We start from the raw sequence: 14,984 nt of genomic DNA on the forward strand, positions 1-14,984 counted from the left end.
GCCGGGCGCCGCCATTTTTAAATGTCCGCTAGTGCGGACTCCGTGCCTCGCGGCTACATGCGGCACGGACTAGGTAGTTCGGACTAGGCTTCCTATTCGAACTACCGTTACTCCTCGTGAACATTTAAAAATGGCGGCGCCCGGCTTTATGCAAATGAAGCCCAGGAAATTCAAATCCCGGGCTTCATTTGCAACTCCGGTTGCCTACATTACCACCCTTGTTCGAACTAGGGTGGTAGTGTAGACATACCCTCAGTGAGGAAGCAGCTGTGGGGCCAGGTCTGGCCTCCTTTGGTGCCCACATTTCCCCCTCTGCCACTGCCTCACCCTCACGGCAGGACTTTCAGTGGCCTTGTGAGCTGTGGCACAGGCCTCAGGGACCAAACCTGCCAGTGCAAGGCTGGGGGCCTGACGGGGCAGCAGGAGTTGCTGGGCGGGGGGTTATGGGGGGGGGCATGTGAGTTACTGGGCGGCTGTGGCGACAGAGATGTCCCATTCTCACCTATCGCCAGCCCTCGCGCAGGCCCGGATGGGCATTTGCACTCACTCTCTGGGGGAGGGGGACTCACCAACGTCTGGGCAAGGAATGGATTTCCTCAGGCCTCCGAGTCTGACCAAGGGAGACCCTGGCTGGCTGTTGGGGTGGGGGCAGGGAAGTCCCTGGCTGGCCGGGTTGGGAGGCTTGGGTTGGCTGGGATGGGCTGGAGGGAGGCAAGGGAGACCCTGGCTGGTCAGACAGGGACACGGGAGGTCCAGGCTGCGGGTCCCAGGGGAGATGCTGGCGGGCTGGGCTGGGCTGGGGGGGTCGCAGGAAAAACCCAGGCTGGGGGATATAGGGGAATTCCTATAGGCCTTAATTGGCTGTGCTGTGCTGGCCCTGGCTGGACAGGGGGCAGGGGAGTTCCTGGCTGGCAGACTGGGAACTCAGGGGCAGGCGCTGGCTGGTCAGACACAGCGGAAGTGTTGGTTAGCCAGGCTGGGGGTGAGGTGGGATGTGTGGGAGGCTCTGGCTTGTTGCAGGGGGAGTTTCAAGGCAGGCCCTGGCTGGCTGGGCTGGGCAGGCTGGTGGGGACCGGGGAGGCCCTGGCTGGTCAGACAGGGGACCCAGGAGGTATCTTGCCAGGCTGGGAGACCCATGGGAAGTGCAGGTTGGCCGGGCTGGGGCGGGAGGGAAGGTCACACACCCAGCCTTTGACATGGCACATGGCATGTGATGGCATCGCCCACACAGGGATCTCAGGCACCCAGCAAGTGTGGCCTGCAGTGCCCTTCTGGCTACAACAGCAACCTCCTGCCACCCATCCCCCTGCTGGCACGGGGAGTCCGGGAGAAGGAGGAGGCAGCTGTCTGGGAGGTAAAGGGGTTGGGGGGCACAGAATGGGGGATGGGCCCAAAGGGGGAGTGTGACCCTACCTCTCCTAGTGGGGTCCTACTGCCCATAACAACCTCCAGCACCCTCCCCCCGGCTGCCACCCATCGGTACCTCTTCCCCTAGTACTCGCTTCCTGTCCTACTTGGTCCCCACTGTTTTCCCAGCCCCCTGGCTGCTGCTGCCTTCCCCATCCCTCCCTGCACCTGCCAAAATGCGCGCACTGCCCAGGGCACTCAACGGGCAATGAGGCCTTGTGCTCCATGTGGGGCTACACAGGGCTTAGCAGCAAGGAGCAGGGCTGGGTCGGCTGGTGGGCTGGTCTGGATGGGTACAAACGTAGGCCTCAGATGTTGATTGTTCAGTGCAACAGTGAGCTGGCGCCAGGCACACAGGTGATGTCCACTTGCCTGCACTCTTGGGGAGAGGGGGGGTGACATACACCATAGAGACCCCATTCGCTCCATCGTATCATTTGCCCTGCAAATGCACAGATACCCGCTTAATATCCACACCCGTGGATATGGATGCCTGATATCTGCAGCTCGTTTTTGCAGATACTGACACAGTATCTAGAACCCTGCAAATTTGTGGATACCTGCTTTACATCCAACTCTCATTTTTGTGGATATGAATGCGGATACAGATACAAATTTTGTGCCCGTGCAGGGCTCTAAGAATGGGAGACTTTAACTTCCCAGGGACAGATTGGAGAATAAATGATACTAATACGGGTAAGTTCTGGCTCTTCCTGGAGGTGCCAGATGACAGGTTTCTTCCTAAAACGGTCTCTGAACCACCACGAGGGGAGGCACTTTCAGACCTGATGTTGGGAAGCAGGGAGGATCGCATAGACAAGCCAGTGGTAGGACTTGACCTTGGACTGAGTGATCACGTGTTGATTCCGTTGAAATGAAATGAAACCAGGTCATCCGCCGTGGGATGTGATAGCCAAAGGGCAGATTCTAGGAAATTAAGCAGACCAGAGACAGGCTCAAGCACTTCAATGCAAGAAGAGGTTTGGAATTTCTCCAAATCAGCTGTACAAAAACAACCTGCAATTTGCATCTCAAGCCAAGGGAGAAAACTTGCAGGGAAAGACTCCAGCCTCAGTTGGATGAACAGTCACCTCAAAAAGGTTAGCAGGGGCAAGCAGAGAGCTTACAAATGAGGCTGGGCTGGCTCAGCAAGGAAACCAACCTGGCAGAGGTTAGAAATAAAGGTAGGACTAAAGAGAATGGTGAAAAACCAAGCAGAAACAGCTCTTGCCATGGAAGTTAAAATAAATAAGAGATTTCTGGTTTAGCTATATAAATAGACTAAGGAAGGATGAGGCTGGGCTGCGATGCAGAATACATTGGAAGGAGATTACAGGCAATCGAGGAATGCCCCCAAAACGAAATAATAAGTTTGCCTTTGTTTTCACTGAGGATGATAATAGGGAACATGTGTGTGAAGTCAGATGGAAATAAGTGTCTAGAAATGGAAATTTCCATGACTGGATTGGCATAAAACACAAAGAGCGGAAGGTGCTCAAATGGTGGGAGGGGGGACTCAGATAACTTCCCTCCCAGAACACTAAAAGAAATGGCACAAGACTGTCAGTGCAGAAGCAAGGATTTTGAATACATCTAGCTGTTTGGGGGCAGTACCATGTGACTGGAGAATACCTATGCTTAAGAAAGGGAAAAAAGGGAACTGGGCAGTTACAGACATTTCAGTGGGACCATTGGAGCATGCAAAGCTGTAGAGGAAAGAATAATTAAACTTCATGGAGGTAAAAAATAGGGGGGACAGCGTGGGAAAAAGGGATCCCCAAAAGTAGATCCTGTCAGAAGAACCTGACTTTCTCCTTTGAGAACACAACTGATTTTCTCAGACAAAGGACGTGCAGCATGTCTGATATTCTTAGACTTCAGTAAAGCAGTTGACATGATATCACATAGGGTGTGTCTAGACTACATGCCTCCTTCGACGGAGGCATGTAGATTAGCCAGATCGGAAGAGGGAAATGAAGCCGCGATTAAAATAATCGCGGCTTCATTTAAATTTAAATGGCTGCCCCGATCTGCCGATCAGCTGTTTGTCGGCAGATCGGGGGAGTCTGGACGCGATGCCCCGACAAAGAAGCCTTTCTTCATCGACACAGGTAAACCTGGTTTCACGAGGCTTACCTGTGTCGATGAAGAAAGGCTTCTTTGTCGGGGCATCGCGTCCAGACTCCCCCGATCTGCCGACAAACTGCTGATCGGCAGATCGGGGCAGCCATTTAAATTTAAATGAAGCCGCGATTATTTTAATCGCGGCTTCATTTCCCTCTTCCGATCTGGCTAATCTACATGCCTCCGTCGAAGGAGGCATGTAGTCTAGACACACCCATAGGAAATTAGTATTTAGTTTCGGGAAGATGCAGATCAACACAAGCATTGGCAGCGGGCTAAGAAACTCGGTAAAAAGGAGAAGGCGATGGTTTTGCCAAAAGGTGGATTATTGGTCTGGAGGGAGGTTACTAGTGGAATTTTGCAAGGCTAAGTCTTGGGACCAATCTTACTTGTATTAATGACTTTGGCTCAGAAAGTAGGAGGATGCTAATGACATTTGCTGATGATACAAAATTTGGGAGGTAGTGTAAATACAGAGGAGGGTCGGACAATTATATAGGAAGATCTGGATGGTCTTGAAGATGGGAGTGACAGAAACTGCTGAAACGGAATCGTGCAAAATGCAAGGTCATGCACTGAAGAGTCTAAGAAGAAGAATTTCTGCAACAACCCTCATTTCCAGCAGAGGAGGTCAGAGTCTTGGCTGTGTGGGCTGATGACTGGATGACCATGAGCCACTAACGGATACAGCTGTGAAAAAGATGGATGCAATTCCAGGCTGCATGGGGCAAGGCATTCCCAGTAGAGATAGAGAAATATTAGTGCTAACCACAAGGCACTGGTAAGCTCTCATCTGGAACACTGCGTGCATTCTGCTCTCCCAAGTTCAACCTGGAATAGCTCATGGGATGCTCAGGGAAATGGGGGCTCTTAGGTAAGCAAACTGGGAGAGCTTAGCTTGCTCGGTGTAGCACAAAGCAGCCGAGAGGGGCTCTGGTTGCGCTCTCTCTAAATCCACCCAGGGGATAAGCACCAGGAATAGGGAAGGGCTCTTTAAGCTGGCACACTGTGCTGGCCATGGACAAATTCAGCCTGGAAATGACCAGAGGGGTGAAGCTGGAGCCCTGTTCCTGTAGGAGCTGTGGGACCAATTGAAACCATGTCAGCAGAGAACTGGACAAAGCAGAGTGGGATTACGTGCATGTGGTAGTGGTGGGGGGCAGAGTTTGGCAGCCCCCAGGGGCTCCTTCTGGTTTATCTTTTATGGTGCTAACCTCCCCCCGCCCCCCCGCCCCAAGCTGTATTCTGCAGAGCTGTTGTTGCATTGTTTGACTCTCCTTCCTCTGAAGCATTGGAACAGCCCCGGCTGGAGATGGGGGAGGTCCAGGGCTCTGAGCTGGCACTGAGCTGTCTCTCTCGCTCAGGTGCTCAGCTGGCTGGTTCTTGCTCACCTGCTCAGGTGCTATCTCATCACCATATGTGGGGTCAGGCAGGAATTTACCCCGCCCCTCCAGGTCAGATTGGCAGTGACTTTGGGGGTTTTGCCTTCCTCAGCAGTGCGGGTGCCAGGATTGTCTGAGTAGTTCTCAGTCATTTCCCCACCCTTGAGGGGCTTCAGTCCCTCCTTTCCTCTGTGTGTGGCATGGGACAGCTGAGTCTCCTGGGGGCTGGGATACTTTGGTTGTGGGTTAGTGTGCGGGGGCAGGGTGGGGTTGGCGGCCTGGGGCACACAGCTCAGACTAGATGATCTGGTTGGCCCTTCTGGCCTTAAACTCTGCCACTATGAGTTTATGAGAGTCACTGATCAGCAACGATGACTCTCAGGAGAACCCCTGGTGGGAGATGCCTTTCTCTGGGGAGTCACTGAGGGTACGTCTACACTACAACATTAATTCGAACTTAGTTCGAATTAGTTAATTCGAACTAAGCTAATTCAAACTAACGGATCCAGACTAAAAAACTAGTTCGAATTAGCGTTTTGCTAATTCGAACTAGCATGTCCACATTAAGTGGACCCTGAACCAGGCTTAAGGATGGCCGGAAGCAGTGCCGGCAGGGCATCAGAGGAGGACTTAGAGCGTGGAGATGCTGTCTCAGGCTAGCCGAGGGCTGTGCTTAAAGGGTCCCGACCCCCACCCCGGACACACAGTTCTAAGGGGTACCCCACTTGCAAAGCAGTCCTGGCTTGGAGTGCCCGGAGTACCCACACTGGGCACATCACAGCACTCGGCCATCAGACCGGCTGCACTTGCTGCAGGCTGCCATCTGGGGAGAGGGGGCAATTGGGGGGCTGCAGGAGAGCTTCCACCCCCAGAAGCCCGCAGAGCCAGCCCAGTCCTCCCCATCGGGGGCTCGTGCCCCATTCCTCCCTCACCTCCTTCCACTTCCCCTTCCCTAGCCCCTCTTCTTGATGTACAAAATGAAGATAACGTGTCTTCCAAAATGGAATCTGTCTTTATTGAACAAAACTGGGGGAGACTGGGAAAAGGAGGTGGGAGAGGAGAAGAGAGAGGCTGGGAGAGGGGAGGGCAACTAAAATGATCGGGGTTGGGAACAGGTCCCATATGAAGAGAGGCTAAAGAGACTGGGACTTTTCAGCTTAGAAAAGAGGAGACGGAGGGGGGACAGGATAGAGGTCTCTAAAAACAGGAGTTGCATGGAGAGGGTGCATACAGAAAAGTTCTTCATTAGTTCCCATAAAGAAGGACTAGAGGACACCAAAGGAAAGGAATGGGTAGCGGGCTTCAAACTAGTAACAGAAAGTTGTTCTTCACAAAGCAAAGAGTCAACCTGTGGAACTCCTTGCTGCAGGAGGCTGTGAAGGCTACAACTAGAACAGAGTTTAAAGGGAAGTGAGATCAAGTCATGGAGGTTGGGTCCATGGAGTGCTATTAGCCAGGGGGTAGGAGTGGTGTCCCTGCCCAAGGTTTGTGGAAGGCTGGAGAGGGATGGCACGAGACAAATGGCTTGGTCACTGTCTTCGGTCCATCCCCTCCAGGGTCCCTAGGGTTGGCCGCTGTCGGCAGACAGGCTACTGGGCTAGATGGACCTTTGGTCTGACCCAGGATGGCCATTGTAAACTCAGGGCTCAGGGTCGGGGGTCTCAGTGGACCCCCTTGATTCTCTTGCACACCTGCTCCTGGGTGGCCAGTCTGGCAGCTCTCCTGCCCTAGACGGCCACTTTCCTGTGCCTAGTGAAGAGATCGTGGACGAGGTCCACGATGTCTGCACTAGCCCAGGCGGGTGCCCGCCTCTTGCGGTCCTGGGCAAGCTCCCGGGAGCTGCTAGCCTGGTCCCGGGAAGAGGGGGAGGGCTGGGGGGCATCGAGTGGGTGGCTCGATCCGTGCCAGGTGCAGGGTCTGCTGGCTGGGTGCTGGCAGGCTTGTACCTGGCACGGGCACCGTAGCCAGCCCATGCCACTTTAAGGGGTCCAGGACCGGGAGGGGGGCAGACGACTTTCCCTGGTGTTGGCCAGAGTGGCCACCAGGAAAACCTGGGGAGGGCTAGCCTCCCACTAGTTCGAATGAAGGGGCTACACACCCTTTAATTCCAACTACCTAGTTAGAACTAGTCTTAATCCTTGTAAAATGAGGTTTTCCTAGTTCGAACTAAGCGCTCCGCTAGTTCGAATTAAATTCGAAGTAGCGGAGCGCTAGTGTAGCACCTATGAAAGTTAGTTCGAACTAACGTCCGTTAGTTCAAACTAACTTTGTAGTGTAGACATACCCTAACTGAGCTCCCATCTCACCAGGTGACAGGTGGGAGGGATACAGTGTCATGCTGATCAGTCCCTCAAGCAGAGTCACCGTCAGTAGGGTCTATGTTTGCAAGTCGTTTGAACAGTAGACTCCTCAGTCCAGGGAAGCCAGGGCAGGCAGTGACACTCTCCCCCGCAGGAGCTACCTGCCTGGGGGACTTCCCGTGGAATCCATTTACCAGGCATGGGAAATTTAATCACCCCTCCATATTGAAGACATGGTTTATCCTGTTACTCCTCCACACCAGATATGGTGTATCCCAACACTCCTGTGCACCAGATATGGTGTATCCCAACACTCCTGCACACCAGATATGGTGCATCCCGACACTCCTGCACACAAGATATGGTGTATCCAGTCACTCCTGCACACGAGATACAGTGTGTCCCATCACTCTTGCTCACAAGATGTAGTGTATCCCACACATAAAATATGGTGTATTCCATCGCTCCCACACGAGACACAGTGCATCCCTGCACTCCTGCACAGCTGAGACATGGCATATCCTATCATGCCTGCATGAGAAATGGTGTATCCCACCACTCCTGCACAGTTGAGAGATGGTATATTCTGTCATTCCTGCATAGTCAGAAACAGCATACGCCCCACACACTCAAGACATGGTATATCCTGTCACTCTCTCCCACACAAGACACTTGTCATTCTTGCACACATGAGCCATGGTGTATCCTATCACTCCCACACACAAGAGACACAGTGTATCCCATTACTCTGCACACATGAGATATGGTGTATCCTGTCACTCCGGCACACACACGATACAGGGCACTCAAGACATGGTGTACTGTCACTTCCATGGAAGAAAGGGAACTAAAGTTCAGTTCAGCCTATTCTATAAAGCAGTGTAAGTTGGAGACAAAGAGACAGACGGCAGTGAATTTCTTTAGTGACAAGAACTCACCGTGGGTTGTCAAAATGTATTGGGCAGGTCCCAGAATTGCTCTGGCAACAAACCAAAATTCCATTATAATGACAAGACATGTTCATCCTCTGACCCTGGTTAATTCAGATGGGCTTGGGCAGCCACTCCTTCTGGGACATAGACACAGGGAGCACAGGGGAGGTCTCTTGGCAACTTATTTAAAGCACCACCCTGCCCCCTGCAAAAGGGCTCAGAGGCTGAACAACAATCAGCAAAAACATTTCTCTTTAGCTAATGAGCAGTTAGCTTGGCTGCCTGTGCTTCAGCCTGGATACCTCAAAGGAGCCAACTGGCTGAAGAGGGGGTATAATGTGTGTCCCCATCACTGCCTCCAGCATCTCTGAGCCCTGGAATCTGTCTGGATGCCTTTGCACCGATCCTGAAAGGTGCTGACCAGGTGAAGAGATATCACCACGTCCGTCATGCTCGGCTGAGTTCTGACAAGCCCAGGGACCCATCTCGCGCCACCCCTAGTCACCTGCATCATTTTCCTTCCTCACCTTATTCCTTCCTCTGTCCCATCTTTTTTTTTTTTTCTTCACCTTCTGTGTAGCAAGAGTCTGGCATAATTGGCAGCCCAGCATCTATCAATGTGACATTAGAGTGATCAGTGAGACAAGCTAAAGCAAGGGGCCAGATCCCTTGCTGAGGTCAATCAGCACAGCACCTTTAAAATAAACAATGTCCACTTACACCAATTAGCATCTGGCTTAATAACTTAAGAGTCCAATTTGGATGGAAGTTTGCAATGTCTTGGAGAGAGGAGAGAAACTGGGCTGTACCAGTGACTTTTCAGCAGATACGCTGCATGTGCAAACACAGAAACACAGATGTATCCTCTTTCTTTCTTTCTTTCTTTCTTTCTTTCTTTCTTTCTTTCTTTCTTTCTTTCTTTCTTTCTTTCTTTCTTTCTTTCTTTCTTTCTTTCTTTCTTAAGCAACCCACGAGTTACTAACTAACCATTTCCCTTTTCACTCCAGAAATACATTGATTTCATACTGAAACAGCATTTCCCAAACTTTGGAAAGCTGAACCCTTCCCTGCCACCCCCAGAAAAATGAAATAACTTGTCTCCCCTCCGCAGCCCATCATGAGTTAAAAGCACTGCCCAGCTTTTAGATTTGTAATGAAACAAAATGAAATTGTATTGTTAATCATGTCCTTACAGTTTTATTTTAAGGAATGATTTCTGTTCAATATTGGATGTTAAAGATCTTCAGAATAGAATCAGCTCCCTCCATTCACACACACTTGGAACATTTATGCATCATTACTGGCATCAGAGTTACAACCACTGAAATGAAAGGGACAGTTCACACCTCAGCACGGTGATTTCAGGCTCTCTACAGATTCGGGCAGACTTTGCTGCATTGATCACGTGATTAAATGTTTCCTCTCAAGAATAATACTGACTCTTCCAAAAATGAAAATGCGATGGAGAGCAATTGAGAGAGAACCGTCTGGCCACCTCTTCTCCCCCTCCCCAGCCTGCCCATCCCCAAGGGCAAGGTGACACCCCACACTGATCAAAAGGTCTCTCAGAGAAGGACCTTTCCCATTAAACAACTTTGTGTGCATAAATGGAAAGAGAATAAAGGGGCTTTTTAAACTCATGCTCTGAGGTCAGTGCTTTCAGTGTTTCCCCTCACTGTGTTTTATACGAGGTTCAATGGCTTTAATAAGGGAATCACAAACCCCCAAATCTCAACCCACAAGTGACTGTTTAACAGCATGTGAGATAACCTGGCCGAACCCAGAACTCCTACCACTAATTCCCAGAAGAGGAGTATCGGTCACTCCCTTGTACACAAGATACAGTATAGTCTGTCACTCCCACGCACTGGAGACATGGTATATCCAATCACCCTTACACTCTTGAGACATAGCATATCTCACCTCCCGTATATACACTTGCGACATGATACATCTCATCATTCCTATACACTTGAGACTTGGCGTATCCCATCACTCCCACATGATTGAGACATGGTATATCCCATCAATCCTACACACCAGCGACACGCTGTATGCTGTCAATCCTACACAATCGAGACACAGTGTATCCCATGAGTGCTACCCACCGGCGACACGGTGTATCCTGTCAATCCTACACACTTGAGACATGGTGTATCCCATCAATCCTACACACTCAAGACACTATGTATGCTATCAGCCCTACACACTTGAAAGCTAGTGTATCCCATCACTCCTACACACTCAAAACCCAGTGTATCTCACCACTGCTATATGCTCAAGACATTGTATATCTTGTCACTACTACACACTCAAGACATGATGCATCCCATCAGCCCTACACACTCTAAACATAGTGTAGCCCATCAGTCCTGTACACTTGAAACTTGATGTATCCTGGCACTCCCATACATGCAAGATATACTGCATCCTGTCACTTGCACACACCTGAGACACAGTTAATTCCCTAACTCTCACTGTGGTGGTGATGTACCCTGGAACTCCCACACTCACCCAGCAAGAACTTGTGTGACTCATCAGTCTCACAGCCACTAGAAGGCTGTAGCCACTGCCTCCCACACACCCAGCATGAGGGGAAACTCAGACTTTCCCACTAGAGAGGTGGGGCCTACCATTTCCTTGCCATTCCCACAGCTGGCCTCCACTTGGTCCCACATCTCAGGGGCTTGAGAAATGCCAGCCCTATGTTTACAAGGCATGCAACACCTTACAACAGCCATGCCCCAGGGGGTGGGACCTGCATAAACCCCCTGGGCAGGAGACGATCTTGCCTTACATTGAGGGATGCTTCACTTCACATGCACTTCCTGGGGAGGATGCTGCTTACACCTCTCCATGCCGGTGGGATAGTGCCCTTTGTTAGGCTCTGGAGGCCCATCTTAACCACATTGGAAGCCCAGGGCGTCCAGACCTGTTAGGGTCCCAGCCAAGCTGAGGCCCATCAGGAGCCCAGGGAGCACATGGATTTTCAGTCACATTCCAGGGGTTTAGCAAGGACCCTGCCTGGCTACTGCAGGAGGGCCTGGAGATTCCCCAAGGTAGCTGGAGTGACGAGGACAGATGCATGACAAGCCCTCGTGGGCCCGGAACCTGTGTAGATGGGCCTGGACCCTCGTGGGCCTGGTCCCCGTGGAGCCCACAGCTGAGGCCTGCCACTTGGGACCTGAGGGGCCAGGAGCCGAGGCCTAGCTCTGCTGAGTGGAGTGAGCCGGGCCTGTTCCTAGCTATAGAAGGTTGTATCCCAGCCTGAGGCCTGGCTCTGCGGCTCAGCCCAGCTTGTGAGGCTGGTGTTGAGTACATAAGGGGAGCCGCATATGGGCACTGGCTCTGTGTGCACGGGGTGGGGCTGGCTTGGGTCTGTGACAGGGAAGAGAAACCTTCTGGGCATTTATTGAAGCCCTGAGCATTGGGGGTTGGGGGTCCAGGCTCTAGTTCCCTGCTCCCCTGGGGCGAGACGGCTTCAGTCAGCACTTGTGTCCAGTCTCTGCCTGCCACGGAGCTTTGACCCTTGCTAGGCCCCTTGTGCAGTTGTGACTCTGTTGGAAGGAACAGCAGCCACCACTAGTCCCTGCAGGGTTCTCCCCCCCCAGCCACTCACCACTGAGAATTGCAGCCTCCCCTGGGGAGGGGCCAGGTAATGCCAACAGCCAGCCCTTATGTCCCGGGGTGGGGGCTCTCAGGTAGCGTGGTCACCATCTCATACATTCAGCCGGCAGGTGCTGTGCTTCCTTGGCCTATCGCAGGGGCCAAGACCCAGCCTCAACCTCACATGCTCTAGAGCCATGAGCCAGGCTCCCTGGCATCCTGAGACCGGCCGGTGACTTGTGAGATTTTCAGAAATGCTAAATCTGCCGGGGGAAGGGATTTCCTGTCTTCTATTGCAGCCTGTAGGCCACATTCCTGTCCCCTTTCCCAGCTTTCCCCCCAACCCCGAGGGCTGGAAAAGTACTTTTCACAAATGAAAGTGGAGCAGCTCAGATAGTCCCAGGACTCCAGGAGCTGAGGCGCTGAGAGAAAACACCACATCTCAGACGACGCCTGATCAAATCATGGGAGTTGGCCACAGTGGGGAACCTGAGAGACACCAGCGCAGCTACAATAGCTGAGCCCGTCACTGCCTGAGCCTTACACCCACTTCCCAGGCTGGCTCAGTGAGCCCATCTTGAGGGCTGGAGTGGGGGTTCTACTTTGAGGAAGGGTGAGTGCTCTTCAAAGATGGTGACAGCCGGGGAGGACCAGGCAGGCTCCAGAGGGAGCAGAGCCATGGCTCTGGTGAGTGGGCTGAGAAGTCTGATGAGCAAAATTTACTCTGTACCCCACCATGTGCAGCTCAGCCCCGGAGCACACTTCCCTGAAGGGACCCTGGGCAGTTTGCCATGAGGCTCATTCCCTCCCCTGGCTCTGGGTGGGTTCCCGGCCATCTGTCGGGTGCGGCTGCGCCAGTTCAGAGCTGTCACGGTTCCGATTCGGGGCGGATGCTTTGTGGGAATGAGGCTGCTCAGCTAATCGTGGCCTAGAAGAGAGACACCCCGTGGCCAAGTCACCTGCGGTCACGGCAAGTTTCTATTTCCAAATGCTCCCCGGGCCCAGGTGATGGGGCAGGTCAACCAATCAGAGAGCAGGGAAGGCATGACAGCAGCATGGAGGCCGAGAACACGCCCTCTCCATCACCTGGCTTGCCAGGGCCTCTCTCTGCCCATCATTTCCGGGCACAGGGAAGAGACGCAAGGGTGGATTCCTTGCGCTGAGAATCTCAACAGATGGGTTATGGTCACGGCTGCCATCAGAGACATTACAGCCTTTCTTGGAATTACGTCCGTACACCTGCCACACCCCCTGGCTGGGGGCCTGGGTGCACACTCGCCTTGCGGCATTTGAATCTCTCTCGTTGGGCATCAGTGGGGACTGGAGCCCACACGTGGCTCCCACCGTGGCAGCTGGCTCCCCTCTGGACATGTATCACACAGGACAGTTCTCCTCCCAAATTCACATTTTCAGACACATCCTCCAAGGATAAAATCAACGCCGGACCCCAGCGGGCTGGGTGTGCCGGGCTCACAGAGACACTGACATTGCCTCCTGCTGACGCGGGCTCCCCTGTCTCTTCGCTCTCGCTGGACATCCCCTGGGGTGCTCAGGGCTTGTTTGATTCAGTGGGGTGGAGACAGACTCCCCGGCACTCAGCCTAGGGCCGTTCCCACGGGTCGGGCTCAGAGCATCATGCAGGAGCCAAGGGCGGGGGAACACTATGGAACTGTGGTCCCCGGCTCTCGGGTGGGAAATGTTAGCAACGGAAAGGGATCCCAGGCCGCCCTGGCCCATGGCAGCAGGCAGCCACTGGGATGGCTGATTTTATCCTTGGACGTCAAAGGAACCAAAAAATGGAAAGAAGCAACGGAAAGAACGACACCGACCCCACCCTGACATTCCAACCCGAGGAACCAAAGCAAAGAGCATCCACAGAACCAAAGCAAAGGGGCCAAAGGAAAGAAGGAAAGTGTCACTCACTGGCTTGTCTGTGTGTTTAGTGCGAGTGTTGGTCGCGGCTAGGAAGGTACAAGCAAGCGAACGGGGGTGGGGCTTTCAATGTTTTTAGTAATAACGTTTTATACAAGTTCGAGAAGAAGCATCATGAATCAAGCCGGTCACTCTCTGGTCTCTGTCCCGCCGTCCCTCTGTTCGTCCATCCATCCAGGGCACGAGAGAAAATCTGTTGGGTTGAGTTGGGTTTGTGGTCCGGTGTCCATTTCCATCTAGGTTGGTTGGTTCCATTTCTCTTCTCTCCACCCTGCGCCCCTAGATGAAATATTCCTTTTTGTCATCACCGCTGGCCTGGCCTCCCTCCGCATTGATGATGGCAGTGTCGGCATCTGGGGCATCGTCTGATCCCTTGGCCTCATGTGTCAGGTAGGTACCTGGGCAGAGAGAAGGCTCATTCATCACGTGAGTCATGGTTTGGGTGGCTGCTGAGGTCTCTCAGAACCTCCTGGGAGAGGGACCAGGTGGCAGGCAAGGCTCCCAGGGGATTCTGGGCAGGAGCTCCCTGCCGGAAGATGGAATTTCCATCCTGCTGAAAATGGTGAGGTTTCAGAAAATATTCCCCCGGGGCGTTAGCAGAAGACAGAAACCTTGATAGTTTGCATGGGCAGAAATGGAAACAACTCTGCGGATGGGGAACCAAACCGGAGGTTTGCCGCTGACCGGGAACTGCCTAGAAGGCTCTTGTCAATTCTACCTGTCCTGCAGGTGAGTGGCCAGGGTTCTGCATTTCAGTTTTCCCACCCAAAACTGCAATTTTGCAAACAGGGCATCAGAAAATCATTCCAGGGGGTAGTTCCCGGCCAGCTGCACTCACGGCGCTTGTGCTGAGAGCCCTGTGTCTAGGTACAGCCTGGAGCCTGGCGTCTGGGTCAGGAGGTGAGGCTGAGCCTGTGTGATCTCTACTCCCTCCCAGTCCCTCAGTGGGCACCTTACTTCTGTCAGCACCTTCCGGGCTGAAGCAACCTCACTCATCAGCTATGAGTCGGGCAGCGGGTGGGACCTTCAGGGCAGGGCCCAGGGATACCTCTGGGTCTGTGCCGCATACAACCCATCACCACCCCAGCTGCTGGGGGTGCTGGATGCTACAGCCATTCCAATAATGATAGCCGAAGGGTTGGAAGTGGGTGAGGTGACAGCTGAAGGGGCCAGGATAGCACCTAGCCAAAGGGTGGAAGACAGCGGAACGCAAAGAAGCCTCCACCCCACATGAACTTCCAACACCTGACTCCTCAGTATTGAGTGGTACCAACTCCGACCCCCTTACACCGGCTGGGAGT

The 14,984-nt window shown here is 53.0% G+C and overlaps 1 protein-coding gene across 4 annotated transcripts in view; it reads right to left on the minus strand.

The window, feature by feature from the left end:
• Positions 1–9,010: 9,010 nt before the first annotated feature.
• Positions 9,011–14,984, minus strand: part of CADM3 (cell adhesion molecule 3) — a 127,180-nt gene continuing 121,206 nt past the window's right edge. For all 4 annotated transcript variants that reach the window (XM_075907118.2, XM_089772690.1, XM_075907116.2 and 1 more), the window contains one exon: positions 9,011–14,081. In XM_075907118.2, the coding sequence (XP_075763233.1) occupies positions 13,963–14,081 (119 nt within the window). In that variant the 3' untranslated portion in view covers positions 9,011–13,962. The remainder of the gene's footprint in view (positions 14,082–14,984) is intronic.

Source organism: Pelodiscus sinensis, chromosome 22 (genome assembly GCF_052426305.1).
Source record: "Pelodiscus sinensis isolate ZL-2025 chromosome 22, ASM5242630v1, whole genome shotgun sequence".
NCBI classification, from domain to species: Eukaryota; Metazoa; Chordata; order Testudines; family Trionychidae; genus Pelodiscus; species Pelodiscus sinensis.